This window comes from Odocoileus virginianus, chromosome 34 (assembly GCF_023699985.2).
Source record: "Odocoileus virginianus isolate 20LAN1187 ecotype Illinois chromosome 34, Ovbor_1.2, whole genome shotgun sequence".
Classification (NCBI taxonomy): domain Eukaryota; kingdom Metazoa; phylum Chordata; class Mammalia; order Artiodactyla; family Cervidae; genus Odocoileus; species Odocoileus virginianus.
The window spans coordinates 29879584-29904924 of NC_069707.1; the positions used below are offsets into that span (position 1 = coordinate 29879584).

The following is a 25341-nucleotide window of genomic DNA, read 5'->3' on the forward strand; positions in this document are numbered from 1 at the left end:
GTTGTAATTTTAATCAGTTAGTATTATGAAAGAACATCCCTAGCTAATGAATGTTTCATTTCTATTGGGAAACAAAATTGTATAAAACTCAAGGCAAAATCACAGGAAGAATTTCTCATGATTTAAGTCCCATTGTGTAGGTATTGCCAAAAATAAAGGAATTCAGGAATGTATGAAAAGGCAGAATTGTTATACTGGAAACAAGGTGCCATGTTACTTCCTTCACTATCAGTAAGAGACTGTTTCAAAGTTTTACTTACTTGTTAGGGAGATTTCACCCCATAGATTCATACTAAACAAATCTTTATTGAATGATTATTGTGGGTAATTCAATGAGGTAACATTACCCCTAGTTGGCAGATAAGGAAACTGAAGCTAAGAGATCAAAAGCTAACAGTTACCAAGCACTTACTAGTGTGTACCAGCTACTTTTCTATTTCATTTATTCTCATAACTTTGTGAGGTATGTGCTACTATTATCTTTACTTTAGGATACAGAGGAACAGAAAGATTAAACTAGACATGTCGGAGTCTAGCTGCTAACTAACCAAGTACTCTGATTCCAAACTGTACCTTCAGCGTTAAGCCGAGGTACCTCTGGGAGAAAAGCAAAGTGATTGCTTCATGTAGCATGGATAACAGCCTAGAGATCTAAACCTCAGTGTTATAAATCTCTCGTGGCTCAGTTGGTAAAGAATCAGCCTGCAATGCAGGAGACCTGGGTTTGATCCCTGGGTCAGAAAGATCCTTGGAGAAGGGAATGGCTTCCCACTCCAGGATTCTTGCCTGGAGAATTCCACAGACAGAGGAACCTGGCAGGCTACAGTCCATGGGGTCACATAGAGTCAGACATGGCTGAGCAACTAACACCTTTCACTTTTCACATTCTAAATCCACGCCAGGGTTTTTCACTTGAACAATAATACCATCCAACACTGATGTCTCTACTTTCTGCTCTGTTCCGTGATCTGATCTGTGAATTTGGGTACCCATCACGCTTGTTTCAGAACTTCATTGTGTTTCATTTTAGCTAGTTCCCTAATTTTCCATATGATGTCTTTTTCTATAAGATTATAAATTTCTGGATTAAAATATTTATTCTTGAACCTATTAGATCTCTGAGCTAACTGTTTAGAAAATACCGTATAGCTCCTATGAGATAGGAACTGTGCCTTTTCCTCTGTGTTGCTGTCAGGGATCGTGTGCATATGGCACAAGTACCGCTATCTTGTAGCCTTGGAAATGTGTCAACACGGTGCTCCATACGCCCACCTTGCTGACTGCACTGACCATCCAGATGAACCTGTCTGCCCTCTGTGTCCAAGATGGTACTGCCACGGAGTACATGCTTAATTGTTAAATTAGTCAATGAGTGAAGTGTTTGTTGAGCTAAACTAAAGCCCGTTCTAATTCTGCAATAGTTATTGACTATCTACTCTGTAAGAGGTAAAGTACAAGATACTTCAGTGTAAAAAATAAAAATATCTAAAATATTATCTGGGTCCATAAGTTTTACCAACTCATCAGAGAGATAAGAATCTAAATAATGACAATCATTTAGCAAATATTAAGCATGTCCTAGAATCAGACATGATGCTAGAACCTGGGTCCAATGGTCAACCAGAGACATCTGTGCAATGCAGATGCATATTACCAATGGGTGATGAGAGAGACGAGATCAAGAAACATAGACAGGAGGAGGTGATCAGACACATATGCCTTGGTAGTACACAGGGGATCCTAGAAGACAGTATGGCTAAGCTGAGTCAAGAGAGTATCACTGAGGCCAATAAGTTTACAGAGAACATTCTAAGCAGAGAAAATAGCTTGTATATGAATTTGGAGAAGAAAGAATGGCACATTCAGGGAACTACACATATTTTTGTCTGATGGAAGCATAGAGTTCAAAGAAGGAGAAAGAAGGTTATGAAAGAATCTGAAGATATTAAGTAGGGCCATGTCATGAAACCTTTGTGTGATAAGTAACATGACAGAAAGAATTATTAGGAAAAGATCTTATTGGTTTACAGAAATCAAGAAAAGTTTCTGAAAGTGATGATAGTGGTGACAGAATTAGGGGGTCTTGGAAAACTCTTCCTCTGTGCCTCTAAACCCTTACCATCCTTTTATTTTTAATTTTTTGGTTGCACCGCAGTTTGTGGTGCAACCAGGATTAAACATGGGGCCTTTGGCAGTGAAAAAAAAAATAGTCCTAACGACTAGACCACCAGGAAAGTCCCACTATTCTTTTAACAGTTAAACAAAAATAGCTCCAGCTCCCATAAAGTTAAAGTCACATGCCTCTTTATTCCCCAGCTCTCTGCCCATGCTCAAACACACACAGTATACTGGTGTACGTTAGGAGTCTTAGGATCAGAAAGTGGTTTCTGATCACATTTTACACCAACTTCCTATTTACCCTGGTTTCTTGCCCTTCGCTTCCCACAGCTGGTCTTTTCTCTTATCCCTCTTCTAGTCCATGCGTGGATCACAATCCTTTCCTTCACGTACTCAAATCCTATTCTCTCCAGTTCTTCGTAGATTCTTCCTGACAATTTGAAGAGGGATATAGTGCAATTAAATATTTGGTGGACCCATTCATATAATTCTCCTGTCAAATCCACCTTAGGAACTTTCTTGTCAACCAATTTTTGCTAGAAGCTACAAACCTCTTGTACTATTTTTCTCTTATCTTCATTCCTCATCCTTACCCATCCTCCACAAGTTGACAAAATCTCCTCACTTTTTTTTTTCATCTTTCTTACTTCTGGGTTCTGTTGGCCATTCTTTCTTGAGCTCTCTCTCTGTGTCTCTCTCTCACACACACACAAATTCATGCTTCTTACATTTTCTCCCTTTCTCCCTCTCCCTCCCATGAGTTACCTCTGTTATCAACATGACCCACGGCCTTTTCCCTTAACCCTGAGGTGGCCATCCAGGTATTCATTTTTAGTAAATAAAGTGCTCTTCCTAAGAACTTTACATCCACAAGCTTTACAATATTATTTTCTCCCCATTCATCTCCTTAATTAAAGAATTTTTAAAGCACTGAGGATGACTTTCAACCGTTTTTGAGTCCCTGGAATCCTTTTTAAATAGAAAAACAATTTCAAATTATCACATAATAATTTTAACAGTTTTACGTTTAATGATTAGAAAATATAGAATGGCAGGCAGCTATTCTGCATTCACTCTCACTTTGAATTAAAACCTTTTATTTCATCACATCTATGTATATGTATGGAATCTTGAAGGACAAATGTGTATGTTACTATTTTTCCTAATGTTTAGTGAGCATTGATGGGATGGAGATCCTTTTTGAAGACTTTATCTGTTTTCAGATGTCCTTCACTCACCACAATTCACACAGATTGAGAATCTCCTTTCTGGAGATGTCAGAGGTCTCTGGGTAAATGGCTGCTGGTTTGTTCTCCAGATTCACCCCCTCGTAACTGTATATTGAAAATCCTCTTGAAAAGATGGAAAGAGATGCAAAATTGCAATAACTTTAAAGTCGGATATTCTTATCAGTGGGTTAGAACTTGTGCTGCGCTCAGCGTCTCAATCGTGTCCGACTCTGCCACCCCATGGACTGTAGCCCGCCAGCCTCGTCTGTCCATGGGATTTTCCAGGCAAGGATACTGGAGTGGGTTGCCTAGTCTTCCTCCAGGGGGTCTTCCCCGCCCCAGGATTGAACCCACATCTGCTGTGGCTCCTGCACTGCAGGCAAATTCTTTACTGCTGCACCACTGGAGAAGCCCAATGTATAAAACAGGGAGTAATATTTTAGCTTTCCACAGACTGTCACTGAGCATCCGTACTGAGAGAATTTTCATCGATCAAAGGATGACATCTCCACAGACCTCTTGGAGCTGCTTTTTTGAGAGTTTCAGAAGGTTTTGCTCCATAGTATAATTCTTCCCACCCTATCCTATCACCATCACTTCCCATTCTATAACTCTTAGCGGCTACAATTTCCAAGATTTCAGCAACTCTGGCTAGACCAGTGAAGGACAGTGGTATTATAGAATGTGAAAATCAGTGTTAAGAAGAGACAAAGCTCAGATGAGCCACTGGAGTGGTACATTCTAGAAGCTGTAGTTTTGTATGTGCTGTTTTTGACAAGCAAAAAAAGAAAGTTTGCTTTATACAATGCAGAGATATTATCCCCCATTCACAGTCAGGGGACCAAAATGTGGAAGGAAAAAAAATTCCTCTCTCAGTTCAGTGGGGTCACACAGAAAAATAACTTACAAACATCAGAAATGTGGCTAGCGTCTGTGCACATTAACTGCTCCTTCAGTCCAACTAAGAACGTTTCCAACTGCAACTGGGTGGTTAGAGTAAGGTGTGTCAGACACCGAAAACTTAATTGCTATCCCAACTTCCTTTTTATTTCTTTGTCTTTTCCAACTGGGGAGCTAGAAGATTCAGATACTTATTCTCTCTTGCAGCCAAGTTTGACTATGGAACCCACTGGTTCTGGTCAGTGAGACATGAGGATAAGTCTTTGTGAGGAGGTAAAAAGTTATCTTCAACCTTTTTAGGGCCTATGACTGAGTCCAAAAATTAAGCCAACAAGGACAGATGAACACAAAAGCATCCATATTTAATTAATGTAAGTTTTATGTGACATGGAAACCTTCATAAGGAAATAAAAGCTCAAAGAAATGATGAAGCCTGAGTATTTTTATGCTTGATTTGTCATGAAAATATGACAGGAGTATGAGGTAAGTGTAGTAAACCAGGGGAAACTTAGCAAGTCTCTTCATTCCAATCCTTCTTGGTGCCCCTTCGCTTTGCTTTCTGAGATAAGGATGTTCTTTCCCTCCGGGTATAACAGAAAGTGCCTCTCACATGAAATATTCAACATGCCAAGATGTTGTATTTTGGGTTAGCATGTTGTGAACACCATCACCTTTCAAGGTTCTTCTGGAAAGTTCCCTCCATGATAAAGGGAAAGAGGCACATGGGGATAACCCCTTGCCCTAAGCCTTCTCCATTGTGCATCTCGTTGTGAGAGCATCTCATGCCTGGAGCTGTGACAGCCACCTTGTACATATGGTGACAGACTGGGGACAAAAGCCAGCCCTCTGTGCTGGCAGGAACAGATGGATGGGTAGGGTGTGAATCCTTGGAGACACCAAATTCAACTTGGTCTTCTCACAAACTAAACAATAAATGCCCCTGTTTTTTGGGGTTTTGGTTTCCTACAGTCAAAAATATCATAACTGATTTGGGGGCTGGGTAAAGAGAATGTGGCAAGCCGGTTACTGTCAAGTACAGTTTTAAATACAGAGGCAAAACATGCATTCTGAGATTTCTCTTTACAGGACATACATATATTTTGGACAGTATCTGATTTCTGTTTTCTATAATTTTTTTTTTTTAAATGGACTCTGGGGGGGAAAAAATGAGATGCAGGACAACAGCTGGTGGTAAGAGTAAATTGAGGTGAAGATGGAGCTAGTTGAGATCAGAGATGCAGATAGACCTAATAGGAAAGCTGTAAAGTGTCAGAGTCTAAAACTGCAAAAGCAGAATTATTATCTGAAATCTGTGATGTGAAAGATAAATAAGAGAAGCTATTAGAAATGCACATTCTTAAAAAGGACAAGAAGATAGAGATGAAAGAGAAAAGAATATGAAACAGGAGATAGATCCACTCTACCCCCACCCACGGTAAACAATTCAAGTTGGGTCCTTGTGGACACAAACTCCAAAATATCAATAGGAGGACAACTGAGAGAGGAACTTGGGCCCTGTACAGATAAGAAATAAGAGACCACATATTTCTCTATTTCTAAAATGGAAGAACTGAACCTGTTGGTCCCAGGCCTCCTTGGACTGTTCAATCGCTAAGTCATGTCCAACTCTTTGTGACCCGTGGACTGCAGCACACCAGGCTTCCATGTCCTTCACTATCTCCCAGAATTTGCTCAAACTCATGTCTGTTGAGTCGGTGAGTAATCTAATCATCTCATCCTCTGTCGCCCCCATCCCCTCCTGCTCTCAATCTTTCCAAGCATCAGGGTCTTTTCCAATGAATCAGCTCTTCCCATCAGTGGCCGAAGTCCTTCCTGGACTAAATAAAAAGGTCTTAGTTGCAGAGGCGTGAAAAAGCTAAGGCAATTATTAGCTTCATAGTTGCATGACTTAGTAACTAAACAACAACAAGGTGCACCAGTCAGGATCATAATTAAATCATCCAGCGTGGGCAGAGAAGTTGAATAAATTCCAAGAGTGAAGGTGAGAAAAAAGAAGACAATAATTATCTAAATCTACCAGAGCATCTCTATTAATCTGTAAGTAGATTGGAGTACCAGAAGGCAAAAGGAAGACAGTGGCTACAGGTACTTAGCCAGAGGCTAAGAAGTCTTTTTGTCCCTTCTGAATAAGAGCTTCAAGTCTTGGAGGGGCTCACTCATCCACCTGGAATTTTCAGGAATTTTCACCTAGGTCCCCCTGATCCTGTGGAGATTTGGAGAAAGGGGCGGATTCACAGGGATGGCTGGAATGTGGGTCTTCAGGTTCCTGTAACGTATCAGTGGAGACAGGTTTAATCCTAGACAGATGAACCCGCTGATGACATCCTGGAGTTTAACTGCCATAGAGGTGCTCAGAAAGACTGGTAAGAACCTTCCATTTTGAGAGAAGCTGGTCGCTGGGGACTCATTTCTCGAGGTTTTTCAGGGTTTACAACAGGGGGCCTGGGACTGTCATCTGGAGTGGGCTACACTCTGTTGCTGTGTTCTTGTATTGCCTTCTGGACCTGGCCTAGGTTTATAATGTATTTAAGCTGAGCCTGGGTTTCTGGGTCAGTTAACATGTCCAGAGTAAGGAATGGCCTTCCGAATACCATTTCAAAATGGCTTAACTTGGTGGTTGCTTTAGGAGCTGCCCTGACCCTCAAGAGGGCTATTGGCCGCAGGTGATGCCATGACTCTTGACATTTCCTGGTGGAGTTTGCCCAGGATTTTCTTTAGCCTGTTCCACTTCTCCTGAGGACTGAGGTCTCCAGGATGAATGGAGGTGGTATTTATTTCCTAAAGCCTGTGAAAGCTGTTAAGTGACCTTTGCAGCTGAAGGCCCATTGTCACTCTGGAGGTGATGGGGCAATCCAAATCTAGGAATAATTTCCTCTAGGAGAGCCTTAGCCACTTCAGTTGCTTTCTCTGGTCTAGTGGGGGAAAGCCTCTGTCCATCCAGTAAAAGTATCTATAAAGACTAAGTATTTTAAGTCCTGGAAAGAGGGCATCTGAGTGAAATCTATTAACTTAGCGAGTCCTGTCTCCTGGCTAAGTCCCACCACACTGGACTGGGCTTAAGAGGGGGAGGCTTGAGGTTATCTCCTGGATTATGGGTGGCGCAGAGGGCACAGGCTCAATCACTCTTTTAATCATCTCTGGGAGCCTTTTCCCTGTTAAAAAAAAAAAAAAGTCAGAAGGCAGTCATAGACGTTGCATCTCTCCCCAGATGGAGAGAATCATGTAACGCTTTAATAATGTTTTCATTGGTCAGAGAGACATATGAGCAACTTCTGACCTATATGCCACCAGCATCGGGAATTTGTTGCATTTAGAAGTTTTCTCTCTTTCCAGGTAGCTGCATGGGCATGTAAGACAAGGAAGGCGTTTTTGAATCTGTATATAGATTTACAGTCTTTCCTTCCCCTAGGGTTAAGGCTCAGGTTAGTGCTGTCAGTGTTTTGCTGCTGTGATGTGGGTGCTCACGATGGCATACCCTGCCCTCTTGACTCCATCTTTAATGAAATTGCTGCCATCAGTAAAACCAGTCTTCCTTTTATTCCTACGGCTTCATCTGCTAGGTCAGACCTGCAAGCACAGATTCAGTCAAGGGTTTTGAGACAAGAACGTGTTAGCTCTGGGCTTTCGGCAGGCATTAAGGAGAGAGGTTAAGAGGATGGCAAGTTTTGAAGGTTAGCTCTGGGAAGTCAAAGAGCAAAGCCTGGTACTTAATAAGGCAGCCTTCAGTTAGCCAATGGTGGCCTTTTATCTCTAGGATCCCTTGCACTTGAGGGGTCTGGCCTTCCGTTGCTGTCCAAAGGTAAGCTTTTAACATCTTCCACTAATAAAGCTGTGGCAGCTACTGCCCAGAGGCCCCCAGGCCAGCCTCAACCACAGAGTCTAGTTGTTTAGAAAAGTCTCCTGTAGGCTGAAGAACTTCCCCTAGCTTCTGTATAAGGACCCCCAGAGTAGTTTCCTGCTTTTCAGCCATGTAGAAGATGAATGGCTTCTTCAAATTGGGAAGCCTAAGAGTGGGGCCTCTGGTGAGGCCCTACTTGATATCATTAAAAGTCTTTTCCTGTTCTCTGTTCCAAAGTAACAGATCTGTATCTGGTCCTTAAATGGCTTCATACAGGAGCTTAGCCATAAGCCTGAATCCTAGAATCCAAATTCTACAAAATCCTAACATGCCCCAAAAGACAGAGATTTTCCTTTGCCTTTGAAACACTTAGGCCTAATATAGCTTGTTTTCTATCTGGATGTAACTGTCTACTTCCAGGGTTTATTATATATCCCAGATAGTTAACTTGTTGTTTTGAGATTGATGCCTTTGTCTGAGAGACTCTCTAACTCTGGATCCCAAGGAAATGAAGGACTTCAATGATATTTTGATCTGAGCCTCCATGGAGGGACTACATACTAATAGGTCATCCATGTACTGTAGCAGAGCACCCTTTTTTAGGTGTATTTCCCTTATTTCCTTTCCAAAAGTCTGGGCAAAAAAGTGTTCAGTTCGGTTCAGTTCAGTTGCTCAATTATGTCCAACTCTGTGACTCCATGAACTGCAGCATGCCAGGCCTCCCTGTCCATCACCAACTCCCGGAGTCCACCCAAACTCACGTCCATTGAGTCAATGATGCCATCCAACCATCTCATCCTCTGTCGTCCCCTTCTCCTCCTGCCCTCAATCTTTCCCAGCATCAGGGTCTTTTCCAGTGAGTCAGCTCTTCACATCAGGTGGCCAAAGTATTGGAGTTTCAGCTTCAACATCAGTCCTTCCAGTGAACACCCAGGACTGATCTCCTTTAGGATGGACTGGTTGGGTCTCCTTGCAGCCCAAGGAACTCTCAAGAGTCTTCTCCAACACCACAGTTCAAAAGCATCAATTCTTCAGTGTCAGCTTTCTTTATAGTCCAACTCTCACGTCCATACATGACTACTGGAAAAACCATAGCTTTGACCAGATGGACCTTTGCTGTCCTGAAACTCCTGAGGCAATATTGTCCAGGTGTATTGTTGCTTTTGGCCTGAGTCGAGGTTAGTCCACTCAAAGGCAAACAGATATTGTGATGATGGATGAATTGGGATGCAAAAAAAGACATTCTCGAGATCCAGCACAGTAAACCATTTAGCATCCTCAGGGATCTGGGCTAATATGTTGTAAGGCTGGCCATGAAGGGATGTATGGGGATCATTACACAGTGGTGACGCATTTGCTGCTCTGAGGTCTTGTATCATCATATATTCCCCCATTTGGCTTAACAACTGGCAGAGGAGGAATATTGCGTGGAGACTATAGGGCAGCAAGGTATCTTAAGACTTTATCCGCGAGGGGTTGTAAACCCTCTTCACCTCCAACTTTATGAAGTGTTGTTAGGATAGGCAGCTTCTGGTCCAAGACTAATTCATACAGATGGAGCGTTTATGGAGCTTCCAGGGTTTCCTTTGTCCCATATTGAAGGAGCCACTGCTTGTAGAATATGACTGGGATGGAGACCTTGCTCCTTTGACTGGTCTGTGTCACAGGCAAGATGAGAAGCTGCTCAGGGCCTCCTAACTGGAGTATTGCCTGAGGGAGCTCAGGTCTCTCCCCCGCAGAGGGTGGGACCCTTAGATATAACTAAAAGGACACGTGAAATCAACCGCTGCTCACACTTGCAAGTGAGAGGCCCTGTAAAGGCATGGCCGTGAGGCTTTCTGTCCACCCCAGTCACAGTATGGCTTGTGGAGGAAAGAGGTCCAGTGTGAGTTTATTTATTCACTTAACAGATATTTATTGAAGACTGCTCCTGTGCCAAAGACTAGAGGTGAGAATACAGATGCTAGGGAAAGGAGAGTTCTTGCCTCAGAGTCTTCCTGTGTGAGAGGGGAAGACAAAGAGGTCAATAACTAAGTGACTTACTGATATTCCTTCATATGTCTGGAACCCCATATTCTGTGCACAGTGGGAGCCTAGAAGGGTCGAGGGTGAGGTAGCAGAAGGTGACAGAACAGGCCAGGCACCCTGGGGGTGGTGGCACTTGAAATGACTCTTGAGTGATGGGTTGGGATTACAGGTGTTCGGGAAGGAGGAGCTGGGGATAGGGAGAACGCAGATGCAAGGCCACTTGGGGGCCAGTGCAAGTTTTTCTCAAGCAAAACATGAACTAGGAGGTCTTTTCAATGTGTGAAGCCTTCACAGTTGGTCAAGCTGTATAATGACCTGGCCGCCTGCCAAAAACAGAACCTGTGTGTGCACGCTTTCCAGCCTGTTGTTGAAGTCAGTCTTCCGGCAAGCATCTGTTGTGTGTTCCATTATGTACTTATGATATAATAGGCACATGGGGAAGAAAAGGAGAGAAGAAAATAGGCACAAAGTCAGATATTGTGAAAGATGGAGTGTTGCGGGTGCAAGCCAGTTAAAGTTGTGGTTTCGTCTGAGTCACCGTGAGTGGCAGACAATGCGGCTATTGTTGTGGAAGTGGCTGCAGCCGCCTCGCCTGTGGGAGTTGGCTGTCCTTTGTGCCAGGGATGTGGGTCTCAGTGCTCATTTGCATAAAGCCTCTGGGTTGTGATCACATCTTCAATAGGAACAGTTTTACTTTATTATCTTATTAAGGAATTATCCTTGCTCCAAAGGAACACGACTGGTCTATTGACAAAGCAGCCAGACTCAGAGGGTAGGCATGACCCAGCAGCCTGTGGGTACCAGTTAGAAGTTTCTAAATAATTTCTACTTCTGTGATGTCCATGAAAGGCTGAGACTCCCCTATGGCACCCTTAGGGGGACACAGGGATATAGAGAAGGGCTCTCGTGAAGCAAATCCATGGGCAGAATGGCCAGGAATGCTAAACTTCACCGTGAACTGGAAGTGCGGACTGACTTCAGGGCTGGATGTTTGTTGAAAAGGCTCTAATTATGATTCCTCACCCTCCTCTCTCCTTCAGCGCTGGCTGCTTCTCCTCTGTCCACCCCAGACTCTGTCCTGTCCCAGACTCTGCTATTCATGATTAAGCAGCCATTCTTTCTCTTTCCTCCTGGTCTCTGTCAGATTTTGGGGGAAAGTCATCTCTGCTTTCTGGCATCCATAGGGTAGCATCCTGCTTCTATCACCAGCAACCAAAAGGTAGATACAGAAAAAAACAAAACAAAAACAAAAAACCCACTCTATGTCTTTCTTCATGTTATGTATATGGTAAAGTAGCACCAGGAAAATTTCCCGTGGGGGAAGTCCTAAGGTGTCACAGGGTTGAGATCCTGGAAGACGTGGGGACTAGCCTTCCACCCTAAATTAAAACTCCAAATGTTGAATGGGCAGCTTCAGGACCATAATGGACCTCAGCAGTAATAAGCAGTAGTGAGATGAATGGGGAAACTAGTTCCGGGCGGTAACCCTTAAAGCATATAACAAGGAAGATATACTCTTCAAATAACATTCAGACAATGAAGACCTTACATTAATTCTGTAGCATATAACCTGTGTTGGTATCCCCTCACCCATGTGAGAATAGGGTCATGGAGTGCAAAAAAATTTTTTAATAATTTATTTAATTTATCTATGGCTGTGCTGGGTCTTCATGGCTCAGGGGCTTTTCTCTAGTTGTGGTGAGCAGGGGCTACCTCTCATTGCAGTGCTGAGGCTTCTCATTGCAGCGGCTTCTGGTTGCAGAGCTTGGGCTCCAGGGTGTGCAGGCTTCAACAGTTGCAGCTCCCAGGCTCTAGAACACAGGATCAATAGGTGTAGCGTGCAAGCTTAGTTGCTCCACGGCATGTGGGATCTTCCCAGATCAAGGATTGAACCTGTGTCTCCTTCATGGGCAGGCAGATTCTTTACCATTGAGCCAACAGGGAAGCCTCGGATGCAGCTTTTGAAGGCAAATTGCCAAATAAATAGGTGATTGTTCAGTCACTAAGCTGTCTCCCAACTTTTTTTTGACCCCATGGACTGCGGCATGCCAAGCTTCTCTGTCCATCACCGGCTCCTAGAGCTTGCTCAAACTCATGTCCATAGAGTTGGTGATGCCATCCAACCATCTCATCCTCTATCGTCCCCTTCTCTTCCTGCCCTCAATCTTTCCCAGCATCAGGGTCTTTTCCAATGAGTAAGTTCTTCACTTCAGGTGGCCAGAGTATGGGAGTTTCAGCTTCAGCATCAGTCCTTCCAATGAATATTCAGGATTGATTTCTTTTAGGATTGATTGGTTTGATCTCCTTGCAGTCCATGGGACTCTCAAGTATCTTCTCCAACACCAGAGTTCAAAAAGCATCACTTCTTTGGTGGGACAGCCAGGGCCTGGGGCATGTCATCCAGCCGTGCTGAGTGGTTGAAGGGCATGTCCCTGCCAGCGAGGGCCTGACGAAACGTGGTCCACTGAGACGGAAATGGCAGAGCACCTCAGTATTCTTGCCCCAAGAACCCCATGCACAGTATGAAAAGATAGATCGATGGATAGATAATACTGTGATATATAATTTTTAAAAACTTGCGATTTTGTACAGATAATTTTTTATCAATTCATATGGAGACAATTTTATTATATCTCTGAAGAATCGTACTCAGCACTAGCTGCTGGATATCAAGAGGGCCGTTGAAAAACTGGGATGGTTTCTAGATCCTTTGCACACACCCTGATCTGTCAGTGAATAAAAGAACTAGGCATATGAAGTTATGTCCAGAAAGCTGAAGAAATGGCTATGCCTCTGATCTGTCAGGAGCTTTTCCCCCCAGACCACGAGAAGCTGGGCTTGGGACTTGTACCTTCCTCCAGCCACTTTCCCCCTTTCTCCACCACCCCAACTCTCTCTAAAGTAGAATAGCAGAGCATCAAGGAGTATCTTGATGTATCTCAAAGGGTCTTTCTTTCTATAGGGAAGCACTGTTTCCCATCCAACAAGAGGGAGAAACGAAGGAAGGGGAAGGAGAAGGACCACGTGGCAGAGACATTTTCTGCTGCTCACCCAGCTCTGGCACCTCTTCCCTCAAGTCCTTGATTCAGTACTTTCACGCAGCTCTCTGTCCTTCTAAATCCCCTCCGAGGGGCTTCATGCAACCTGCTCCCCAGGTGCATCACCCTCCAGAATCACTTATTTCTCCAATCTGAATATTGGAGATGAATCGCCAAAGCACACACCCTAATCCACACGTCAGACTTAGATAAAATGAACAATGACAAGAAGAGATACAAAGCAATACAATATTCTTATCCAAATAGGAAAATCTGACCCAAATCTCCTTTTGGTAGAAGAATTTGTAGCTGAGAATTTTAAGATTATGTGGGAAAATAATTTATGTGGAAATTGAGGGCATGAGAGTGCTGTAAAGTGATTTTGCACATGAAAATTAAGAGACATGATAAATAATAGAGATATCACTAGAATGTTAAGTTTCTTTGGGGGGGAAGAACAACATTTGTTTTGTTTCATTGTGTTACATATATAGAGATAACACCTGCTGTGTAGTGATTTTACATATTTGTTTTCTGATTAGCCGGACAAGTTGCTGATGTAGTTTCATTTTAAAGGTTTGTGTTCACAATGCTCATACATCAACTTTATTTTATTGTGGATTATTGCATTTTTATTTGCTCCTCCATCTAAATAATTGGTGCTTTTTACATTTTATTTTTGGAGTCTCTCATTTTCCTTATGCCATCAGGATCCCAGAGATGTGAAATACCTTGGATACTTGTTGGGGGAAGTGGTTTCAGATCACCTTTATTTGACCTGCTCCTTTCACCAAAGCTAAACAGCATTTTTAAACCACAACTCCTACTCCAGAATGCCACAATCTCAGCCCTAGCTCAGCCTGTGATATCTGTGTGTCCAAGCACACGTTTCTAGTCCCATTTCACGCATGTCTCAGTTCTGCTGCTTCTCCATTGCCTTTGCTGTCATCTTCTCTCTGAATGCTGGTGTTCCCTACATCCTTGTCTTTTGTCCTGTCTCTCCTGTTCCTCTGTTCTGTCTCCCTAAGTGATCTCATCCATTCCCATGGCTTTAAATATCACATACACATTGCTGAATCCCCAATACATCTCTCCAGGCTTGACTTGTCTTTTAAGTTCCAAATCTGTATACTCAATCTGCTACCTGATATTTTAATCTGAACATCTTACAGGGAAAACAAACATTTTAGCAAGTCTAACATGGAACTTCTGATTTCCGCTTCTCCTTTCACCCCCACCCACAGCCAGCTTCCCTGGCCTTCTGCCCTAGGTCAGTCTATTGCCTGTATAGTATAATACATAAGTCCGTGTATAGGGCACTATTGTAAAATCACCCAACCGACTGCTCAAACCAGGGAGCCATCTTGGGTTCTGATCCACTTCCTTACCCTCCAACACCAATTCATGAGCAAATGTCATCATTTTTACCTTCAAACTAACTCCTGAATTTGTCTGCTTGTCATCAATTCCATTCCCCACCTCAAATGCAAGCTAGCACTGTTTCCTGTCAATACTAAGGTTACAAACCACCCTCCCCTGCTATAAGCCTTGCCCCTTGAAGAACTAGTCTCCACACAAAAGCAAGAAGCTCAGAATGCCTTCCCTTTTACTGGTCAGTAGGCATGCCCTCTCTGTACTGGGAATACAATACGAATGGTACTGTGGTCTGCCAGGCCCAGCGTGGAGAATACCTGCCCTCTGCACCTGCGCATGTTCACCGACACACATCCCTTCGGCCTCCCTCTCCAAGCCCAGGCTGTGCTCCGCACATCCCGGCATCTGATGGTGCCTAAAACATGACCTAAGCTTCCCTGTGCTCAGACCTTGGAAGCTGCTGCTTCCTCTGCCTGCAGTACTCTTTCCTGGCTTTTTGTCTTTTTTTTGTTTGTTTCCTTACTGTTGTGACAAGTTGTGTTCAGTCACTAAGCCATGTTCAACTCTTTGCAACGCCATGGACTGCAGCACGCCAGGATTCCCTGTCCTCTGCTATATCTCAAAGTTTGCTCAAATTCATGTGCATTGAGTCAATGATGCTATTCTAACTATCTCATCTTCTGCCGCCCCCTTCTCCTTTTGCCTTTAATCGTTCCCAGCATCAGGGTCTTTTCCAATGAATTGGCTCTTTGCATCAGGTGCCCAAAGTAAATTACAGACATGTAACAAACCCCTGTGTACCTGCCGCTGAAAATTAATGACTTAACATTTTGCCTGTTAACATGAATTTGATCAAACTCTGGGAGATAGTGGAGGATAGACAAGCCTGGCGTGCTACAGTCCATGGGGTCACAAAGAGTCAGACATGACTTAGTGACACAACAACATTTTGCCATTTTCCCTCAGTTGTTAACCTCAAAAGAATGGAACAATTTAAAGCCCCTCTTGTTCTTCCTCCCCACCCCTTCTTTCTGACCCAGCCCCGATTTTGTGAAGGCACTCACATCCTGGTCTTTCCCATCACCCTCGGTGTTTCAGCAAAAGCCAGAGGTGGCTGGACTTTGGCCAGGGGACAGGAGGGCAGGTTTTCCTGGATGCTGTGCCTCACTTTTCCCCAGATTCCACACTCGGCAGACTGAGGCCCTTCCAGAGACTGCTTCCCTCAGTATCCTGCCCTCAGGGTTTGCCTTAGACAGCAGGACCTGAAATTTCCAGGCTCTCTGAATTTCCAATCTAACACCAAGGCAGGAACAAAACTGTGTTCTTGCTTGTTCAGTCCCCATCATCTGTCATCTGCTTATCTCACATGTGGGTCTGCTCAAAATGAAAACCAACATCACATCACATCACACACACACACACAAACAAAAACCGTATCAATGTCTCCACGCGCTCCTCCCTGAAAATGAAAGAAAAAAGATTTTTCCTTCTTTATCTAATCATGTTTTGGTTAGTGTATTGTTTGACTATAATTATGTGTGTTTATGGTTCTCCCTAGTTGCCCAACTGGTAAAGAATCAGCCTGCGATGCAGGAGACCTGGGTTTGATCCCTGGGTTGGGAAGATCCCCTGGAGAAGGGAACAGCTACCCACTCCAGTGTTCTGGCCTGGAGAATTCCATGGACTGGATAGTACATGGGGTTACAAAGAGTCAGACACGACTGAGTGACTTTCACATATAGGTGTTTATAATCAGTGCTATGGAAAATGTACTTAGACAAGGTTGAGTCTCCATCAGACGGGATTCAGAGCTGACCTGTTTCTTCTCTCTGCTTGCAGGTTGTGGCATGTATACGCTCCTGTCGTCTGTCACAGCTGCTGTCAGTGGCTTCCTGGTGGGGTATGAACTTGGCATCATCTCTGGGGCTCTTCTGCAAATAAGAACCTTGTTAGCCCTGACCTGCCATGAGCAGGAAATGGTGGTGAGCTCGCTGCTCATCGGGGCCCTCCTGGCCTCTCTAATCGGAGGGGTCCTGATTGACAGGTACGGGAGAAGGGCCGCCATCATTTTGTCCTCCTGCCTTCTCGGACTTGGGAGCCTGGTCTTGATTACCAGTTTATCTTACACCACTCTTATAGGGGGGCGCATTGCTATCGGAGTTTTCATTTCACTCTCCTCCACCGCCACTTGCGTCTACATCGCAGAAATTGCTCCCCAACACAGAAGAGGACTTCTCGTGTCATTGAACGAGCTGATGATTGTCATCGGCATTCTTTTTGCCTACATTTCAAATTATGCATTTGCCAATACTTCCCATGGCTGGAAATACATGTTCGGCCTTGTTATTCCCTTGGGAGTTTTGCAAGCCATTGCAATGTACTTTCTTCCTCCAAGTCCTCGATTTCTGGTGATGAAGGGACATGAGGAAGCTGCTAATAAGGTTCTTGGAAAGCTGAGAGCTATCTCGGATACAACGGATGAACTCACTGTGATAAAGTCTTCCCTGAAAGATGAATATCAGTACAGTTTTTGGGATCTCTTTCGTTCAAAAGACAACATGAGGACCCGAATCATGATAGGCTTAACGCTAGTATTTTTTGTACAGATCACTGGCCAGCCAAACATATTATTCTATGCATCTACTGTTTTGAAGTCTGTTGGCTTCCAAAGCAATGAGGCAGCTAGCCTCGCCTCCACGGGGGTTGGGGTCGTCAAGGTCATCAGCACCATCCCAGCCACCCTTCTCGTAGACCAGGTTGGGAGCAAAACCTTCCTGTGTATCGGTTCCTCTGTGATGGCAGCTTCGTTGGTGACCATGGGCATCGTGAATCTCAACATCCACATGAACTTCACCAGTATCTGCAGAAACCACAGTCCTATCAACCAGTCCTTGGATGAGTCTGTGTTTTATGGACCAGGTAACTTGTCAGCCAGCAATGACACTCTTAGAGAATCCTTTAAAGGGATGACTTTCCACAGCAGAAGCTCACCGAGGCCCAGGAGAAATGACATAGTCGGGAGAGGAGAAACGACCCTGGCATCGTTACCAAATGCTGGACTAAGCCAAACTGAATACCAGATCGTCACAGACTCTGCAGATGTCCCCACTTTTTTGAAATGGCTTTCTTTAGCCAGCTTGCTTGTTTACGTTGCTGCCTTTTCAATTGGTCTAGGACCAAGTAAGTATTTTAGTTTTTATTCCTTCCCTGTCTCACCTTATGAATGTTACCAATTACTTTTGACCAGTCAGAACATCCTACTGCTCTAATACTTCATACATGGAAATACTAGAAGCAAGCCAGGAATAGTATTGGCCACCTCATGTTTCTGGTAATGAGGAAAATACACCTGTCTTATATCTGCTTTGTGAAATGTGCAGGGCTAGTATTCAACCAATGAGGAGCTTCCCATTATCTGTCACATGAAGATGCTTTACTATCAATTAATTGGGAAGGAATCAGACCTCAAAAGATATGTTGCTCAAGAGAATATATTGTTTTATGAAGTCTAAGTTTACTGGGACATTTTCTTCTGTATAATTCTCTAGTTTCTTTGAAGGTGGAAGAAAAAAATTGTGTTTACATTTTTTCAAAGACACAGTAATGGATGCATTCCAGTAATAATGAAGAAGGGTATTAAGGAGGAATTATTTGGGGAAGGATGATATTTGATCACTTGAATAACCTTCCAGGACACTTTACTCTGTTAAATGGGGGAATGGGAGTCCATGTATTCCCATTGAAAACAGTGCAAACAGTCTGCAGGGAGGTAGATACAAAACTGTTTTATTTGATATAGTCGGTCTATTGCAATGACAAAGTTTAACTACTTCTCTTGAGCAAACTTTATCCAGAGTTTGCTAGAACAGGTTGGTTATTGCAGTTCTTTAATCCTTTAGCTTCTCATCCAAACTCTAAACCTCTGTGTAGAGAAGTTGTGAAAACTCTTTTTTTTTTTTTTTGCACCTCACTGGAAAATGATGGGCTTAAAAATCAAGGGCAGTCTTTCACTACCACCCTCAGCTTCCATCTGCATCTCTCTCTCTCCCTTCTCATTCTTCTCCATCCCTCTTTCTTCCTCCTTTCTTTCCTCATGTACAGAGTTGATATTGAAATGTTTATTTATAATGATCAAGGAGCAAATAGATTTGCTCCAAAAAAGGGAAGTGCTAGAAGCTCAGGAATAATAAGAAGATGTAGGCTGTGTTGAAGGAGGAATTTCATGAACATGTGCAGCTGCCAGACACTGGATAGTGTTTCTGGAAAAGGGTTTGACTTTGACCTAGTGATCCACTGTAAGGTCTTCATTGAAATAGTGTAGATTGAGTGACTAATTGTTTTAATAGCCGGGAATTTGCTGAAGCTGAAACTCCGATACTTTGGCCACCTCCTGCAAAGAGTTGACTCATTGGAAAAGACCCTGATGCTGGGAGGGGTTGGGGGCGGGAGGAGAAGGGGACGACAGAGGATGAGATGGCTGGATGGCATCACCGACTTGATGGGCATGAGCCTGAGTAAACTCTGGGAGTTTATGATGGACAGGGAGGCCTGGTGTGCTGCGATTCATGGGGTTGCGAAGAGTTGGACACGACTGAGCGACTGAACTAACTAGCTAACTATGCTCAATGATAGTCATGAGCAAGACAGATATTGTGCTATCTTCAAGGAGGTTTTGGTTGAATGGATTGAGCTATGCTCCCTGTGTCTGCTTCATTCTGTTCAGCAATCGGCAGGTTTGGCCTGCTTAATCTGAGTTCATTAACGACTGGACTTGCACATGGCCAATGTGGCCTTTCCTCCAACTCTCTGCTTCCTCATCTTTTAGCTTCTACTCCTACTTCTTGGTGAGATCAGCCTCTAGATATTGATTCATTCAGATTCCAGAGAAGGAATCTGGTCTACACTGCTCTTTGCTGTGCCGAGTCATAAGTGGTTGTTCTTGTGTAAGCAGCAATGGCTAGATCGGATCGCACGATCTAAAGCATTGATGTCCTGAAGCTGGCCCTTTCTTTTGCAATGTGGGGAGGCAGATTTCCCCATAAAGGACTGTGCTCGGGAAGCTAGGGGAAACACTGCAGTACCATCAGCCCCTGATCTCTCTGGCAGATTCCTGGACCCTGATACTGCTCCTTAAGCCTGAAAATGACGAATGCCATTAACGAACAGTTTCCTGGAAACAAGTTTCTACCATTATTTCAGGATTCAATTACTTGGGTGTGTACCTGTGAGACGCTTGTTTTAATCAGCTTGGGTCGCCATGGCTTAGAGAACAAACATTAATTTCTCACAGTCTGGTGGCTGGGAAGTTCAAGATCAGGAGTTAGGAGATTCAGTTCCTGACGGCTCCCTCTTTCTGTGTTGTAGAGGCAGACTTCTTTCTGTGTTGTAGAGAGACTGAGATAGGAGAAAAGTAGCTATATCTTTTGTGTCTCTTATTATAAGGGTACTAATTCCATCATGGAAACTTCACCCTTATGACCTAATTACTTCCCAAAGGCCCCATTCCAAATATCATCACAATGGGGTTTAGGGTTTCAATATATGAATTTTGGGGAGCCATAAAATGCAGCAATAACAATGCTTACGTATCAACTCTGATATATACAGCTAATGAAATAAATGAGTAAGCACCTTTTAAAAATTATTTTCAGAAACTCTTTAAAGTCTCCTGGAAGAGCAAGATATGAGCGCTAGCTTTTACCAAGGAATGACTTAGCCTTGTCTGTGGACCTTTCTGTATCAATCAGTACAATAATCTTTGCTCACATGATAAACTTGAGGTGGTATTTATTGCTCCATTGATTTGCTTTGCCGACGTCTTTTTTCCCCTCTGTTCGTAGTCTCTCAGTCGCGTCTGACTCTTTACGACCCCACAGACTGTAACCCGCCAGCTTCCTCCGTCCATGGGGATTCTCCAGGCAAGAATACTGGAGTGAGTTGCCATGCCCTCCTCCAGGGGACCTTCCCAACCCAGAGATCTAACTCAGGTCTCCTGCATTGCAGGCAGATTCTTTACTTTCTGAGCCACCGGGAAAGCCCTTTTTCACCTATATATTTATCATAAAACTAAAAATATTTCCTTTTTGCATCAGTTTTCTTGATCCAGTCTTTTGAAATATCACAGGTCAACTAAGAATCTAAGAAAAGAATGCCTTTTTTGTTTGTTTGTTTTCATTCAGAGAACCTCTCACATTGGCAGAGATTAATACATGCTACACTTTACAATATGAGAAACATTGATTTTAAACTTCCAGAGCCAACCTGTTCATGATAAGAATCCTCCTGAGCTCATGCTCCTCTTCTTCTCTTTAGTTTTTGGATAACTTTGTAAAGTGCAGTAATTCTTCAGTTACACATATATCTTTGATACATTACTGTATTAGAGCAAGAGTTCCCCTTTTAGGAAGTTCAGTCTGATTTGGGGGGAAATTATTGGAGGCTGTTTATTATTTACCTTCTAGAATTTCTCAAATATTAGTCTAAACTAATTTTAAATATATATATGTAAAAAATTTTAAATATATATATATGTATAATTTAGACTTTAGAGTCAACTAATATTATGTCAAACACTGCTCTAGGAATTTTTTACATGTTTTGGCAGTTTCACAACAAGCCTGGGAGGAAAAAAATTCATCAGATTTTATAAATGAAGACACTGAATCTCAGAGAAGTTAAGTGACTTGCTCACATGAAAACATGTCTTGTTTATGAAATGGACAAGACAGACAGACAAAACTGTATTGGTCCTGATGGTAACCATTAATTGCTAGTTCAGTCTTCTCCTTAAAGATGTATTAAAAATAGGAATAAGTGAAAATGGTGTATTATTGTCCATTGCATGAAGTCATTAAATGAGCCATTGCATTTTATGCAAGATAGAGGTAGTCTCTTTTTCTGAAGCTCTGCTAGGTAAGTGAGCATGTACATTTTTTATAAGATTGAATTATGGGATAAAAGAGAAGGAAAATAATGATGAAATGCAGAAAGTTTTGACATGCATTTACTTGAATAACTAAACAATTAAGATATGTTTAGCATGTATATTGGTTGAAATTCAAGCTCAGCTCCAACAAACACCAAAATAAAAGTAGCTTAAACAAGATAGATGTTTCTTTCTCTCTCAGTTAACAGCTGGACCTGGGTAGTTATGGGCACTATGGAGGTTTCCAGCTCAGTCACCAGTAGCCAATAGATAGTGTCCCTAAACCTCATGGTAGCCGGAACTTTGATATTGGTTCCCAGTCTATCATGATGCCTATTTAGAAATATTAAGATGCATTTAAAAATTTCATCACCCTTTTCTGATAGCTGATGATCCCTTGAGAATAAGCGAAATGACAAGTACAGTCAATTAAAGGGAGGCTTGCTAGACAAAGGCCTGATGAGAAGACAGTGTGAGAAATTCTGTAAGAAAAGTAGAACCACTGTGAGTGATATGAGATAAGGAATTTTCTGCAGGGATTAGACATCACATAATTGTGGGAGCTGCTGAGAAAGCACAAATCTGGAAGGGACGGTTAGAGGAAAGAGAGAAGGTCACTCGTCAGGGCCTCAGAGGAAAGCTGGTGGAGTCTGGGAAGCCTGTGCCCTCTGTATCTGGATGCAGCCTGACGTTTCTGCAGGTCAGCAGGGCAGGTGAGAGGAAAAGCTGGACTTGGAGCAGGGGCAGCGAAGACCCGGGACCCTGCTAGGAAAAGCAGGAATCCCCAAGGAGAAATGAGAACCCACATCTGTCGCTCACCACGCCAATTCTGATAATGCATGCCACCTGCAGGAAACCGGTGTTCTTTCCCCAGAGCCCTCCCATGTGCTTGGCCTGGTACTTGGAGATGCTGAAGAAGGAGATCTGGGTGTACTGGCTGCTCCTCCATGCCAGCAAGGACAACCAGCACATCACAGCAACTCATACATCCTGCACGGATGTCCAGGGCGCCAACTACCCAAGCACAGGGCTGTGTCACTTTGGCCTTCCAAGTCTCAGGCAAATTTCTCTTTTGGCCAACCCTCACCCGGAACTACATGGGGAGGGGAATTCTGGGAAATGTAGTTCCAGCTTAGCTAAATTGATACAGGACAAAATGGTCAGGTGATAAACTCGACTAAGAGAATAAATAAGAATCTGGAAAGCAATGTTTCAGAGGGTCAAAGGCTCTGTATTCTGTCTTCTGTGTAGACATTTATTTCTTTTAATTAAACATTACTTGTTAAAATATATGACTAGCTTCCGTTCCATCTAGTTCTAAAAAAGAGGTTAGGTTATTTCATTACTGTCTCTTGGCTTTTGTTTCTTTAGCTATAAAACCAAAGACATTCTTTTGCTAATGCATGATAAAAGCTTTCATATTTATTTTCTCAGGAATGTTAATTGTCTCCCTTGAGCTGACGATCGTCACGTATCTCCAGTTCCATCACCTCATGTGACTTCTTGTTCCTTTTTTCCCAGTGAGTGCTAGACTTTTCCATTTTGATGCTTCACTGTCAGCTGAACACAAAGAAGCTGTTGCTGAATTCTTATTCCCCCGATGCCAAGAAGACTTGTCTTTGTTTTCCATGGGGTAGTCACTCTGCCAGTCACTCAGTTCTAATGCTCTGGGACCATTTCCCAATGGAGTCAATGATCACAAGTTCTTGGATTTTCCCTCAAAATGGACTCCTCTGTTCATATTGTCCTTCCCTTTTCTGCCATCCTCACCTATTCCTTATGGTCTCATCCTGAGATTACTGGGAAGCCCTTCGTGTGGTTCTTTCCCCTTCCAGCCTTTTCCACGTACATCCATCCACCATACCAGTATTCCCTAAACAACCATGTTCCTCAGTGTAACCACAGTTCACAAATCTCCCATGACTTCCCACTTTCTTCCATATCAGAAAAGTCAAATCATTTTCAAGATGAAAAGAAGACTACAAATGCTCTACTCTACATTTTCCTTTTATAAAAAAGAAACAAGAAATTCTGAGAGATTGAGATGACGTAGATTTAGGACTAGATCTCTGGGTATCTATCTGAAGCCTAATTCCATTGTCTTTCTACTATGATATCACACATCCTGGAAGGAAAGGAAGTGTGATTTTTAAGGCCCTCCATCATCCACCCAACTCCATCAGGGTGTCTGCATGACTCCAAGGGAACCATTTACATCATAGTCTATAGACTTTTCTTCCAGGGTACCATTCATATAGAAATACATTTAGATACCTGGGGATACAAAGAGTTGTGACATGAGGCAATACTTTGCTCTCTGTGCATTTTTATTTTCCACTGCTGCATACCCAGGTCAGGAGACAGAAAGCACTTGCTGTGACCTCTTTTCCTTCCGTATCTAGTCTACCCAAATCCCTCCTATCTTGAAAGCTCAGTGAAAGTCTTATCTCCTCTATGAATTCACTCCATTTCTTCAAGGTCTTTATTCATATGAACCACCAGTTATTTCTAGTGTAGAGTAGTTCAGTTCTGAGCTACAAAGAGCCTGAGTTTGAAATCAGAAAACTTGAGGTCTAATCTCAGTTCTTCTGCCTACTGGCTATGTAATTTTGAGTCATTTATTTTCTCTGAAGCTGTTTCTAAATCCATGAACTAGGCATAATAATACCTGTCCTACATCACAGAGTATAGGTGGTCACCATGGGAGCCAATGCCTAGGCATGTGTCTTGGATCCTGTAGTGTATGACGTAAATGAAAGTTACCACGTGATAATAGCTTAGTCCTTAATGATACAGTGTATCATTTTGAGTGTTTACTGGTTTATTGACCAGAATGTGGTTACTGGATTGTAAGCTCTTAGAGGGAAGACATGACATCTCATATTTTTTCCTTCTCTCCCTTGAAGTTGTGCTGAGTACTAAGTTGCTCAGTCTTGTCGGACTCTTTGTGTCAAGAGTAGTCCACCAGCCTCCCTGTCCACGGGATTCTTCAGACAGAATACTCAACTGGGTTGCCATGCCCTCCTCGAGGGGATTTTCCCAAGCCAGACTCAAACCTGCCCTCCTCCAGGGGATTTTCCCAAGCTAGACTCAAACCTGAATCTCTTTTTTCTCCTGATTGGCAGGCAGATTCTTTACCATTAGCACCACTTGTTTGAAAATGATGCAGGGGTACATTCATGTTTCTAAGGAGGAGAGCAAAAGAACTTTAAAACAAAGATGAATATACAGGAAAAGTCTTGGACTGTGGTTCTTTATCTGTGTCAAGCTATACCTAGTTGGTAGGCCAAGTACTAACAAAGCTAGGGCTACTAGGTTGCCACAAAAAGCCTGTATGTCCTGAAACCATCAAGTGTTTGCTGAACAATCCATCACTTTGCAATCGCACACCTCAATTTGGGACTCAAACCCACAGTCTTCTAACAGTGCTTTGGGTGGGACTCCAATCCCGCTGCACTTCAGTTGGTACTTGAACCCACAATTTCTGGCTTAAGAGGGGCCTTGAACCCACAGTCTCCCAGCTGAAACCACACACCTGGTCACAGGACTTAATGGACCTCAGGTTATTTATATCTTGCTGCAGAAAAAAATTCAGCAAGAGGCAAAGTGACAGGCAAGAAGTAGGTTTATTAATATAGGACACTTGTGAAGGATACAAGAGGGTGGGCAAGAGGAATCTGCTCTGAAAAGTAAATAGGAAAGCAGGTTTATTTAGGGAGAAACATACTCCACAGACAGAGTTCAGGCCATCTCAGAAGGTGAGAGGCCCCAAAATATGGCGTGGTTAGTTTGTATGAGCTGCATAATTTCATAGGCTAATAAGTGGGAGAATTATTCCAACTATTTTGGAGAAGGGGACTGAGACTTCCA

At 43.1% G+C, this 25341-nt stretch overlaps 1 protein-coding gene across 2 annotated transcripts in view; it reads left to right on the forward strand.

Annotated features, from left to right (window-relative positions):
* The window catches only part of SLC2A12 (solute carrier family 2 member 12), an 82236-nt gene that overhangs the window by 20415 nt on the left and 36480 nt on the right, over nt 1-25341 (forward strand). For both annotated transcript variants that reach the window (XM_070461582.1, XM_070461583.1), the window contains one exon: nt 16386-17726. In XM_070461582.1, coding sequence (XP_070317683.1) covers nt 16386-17726 — 1341 coding nt within the window. The remainder of the gene's footprint in view (nt 1-16385; nt 17727-25341) is intronic.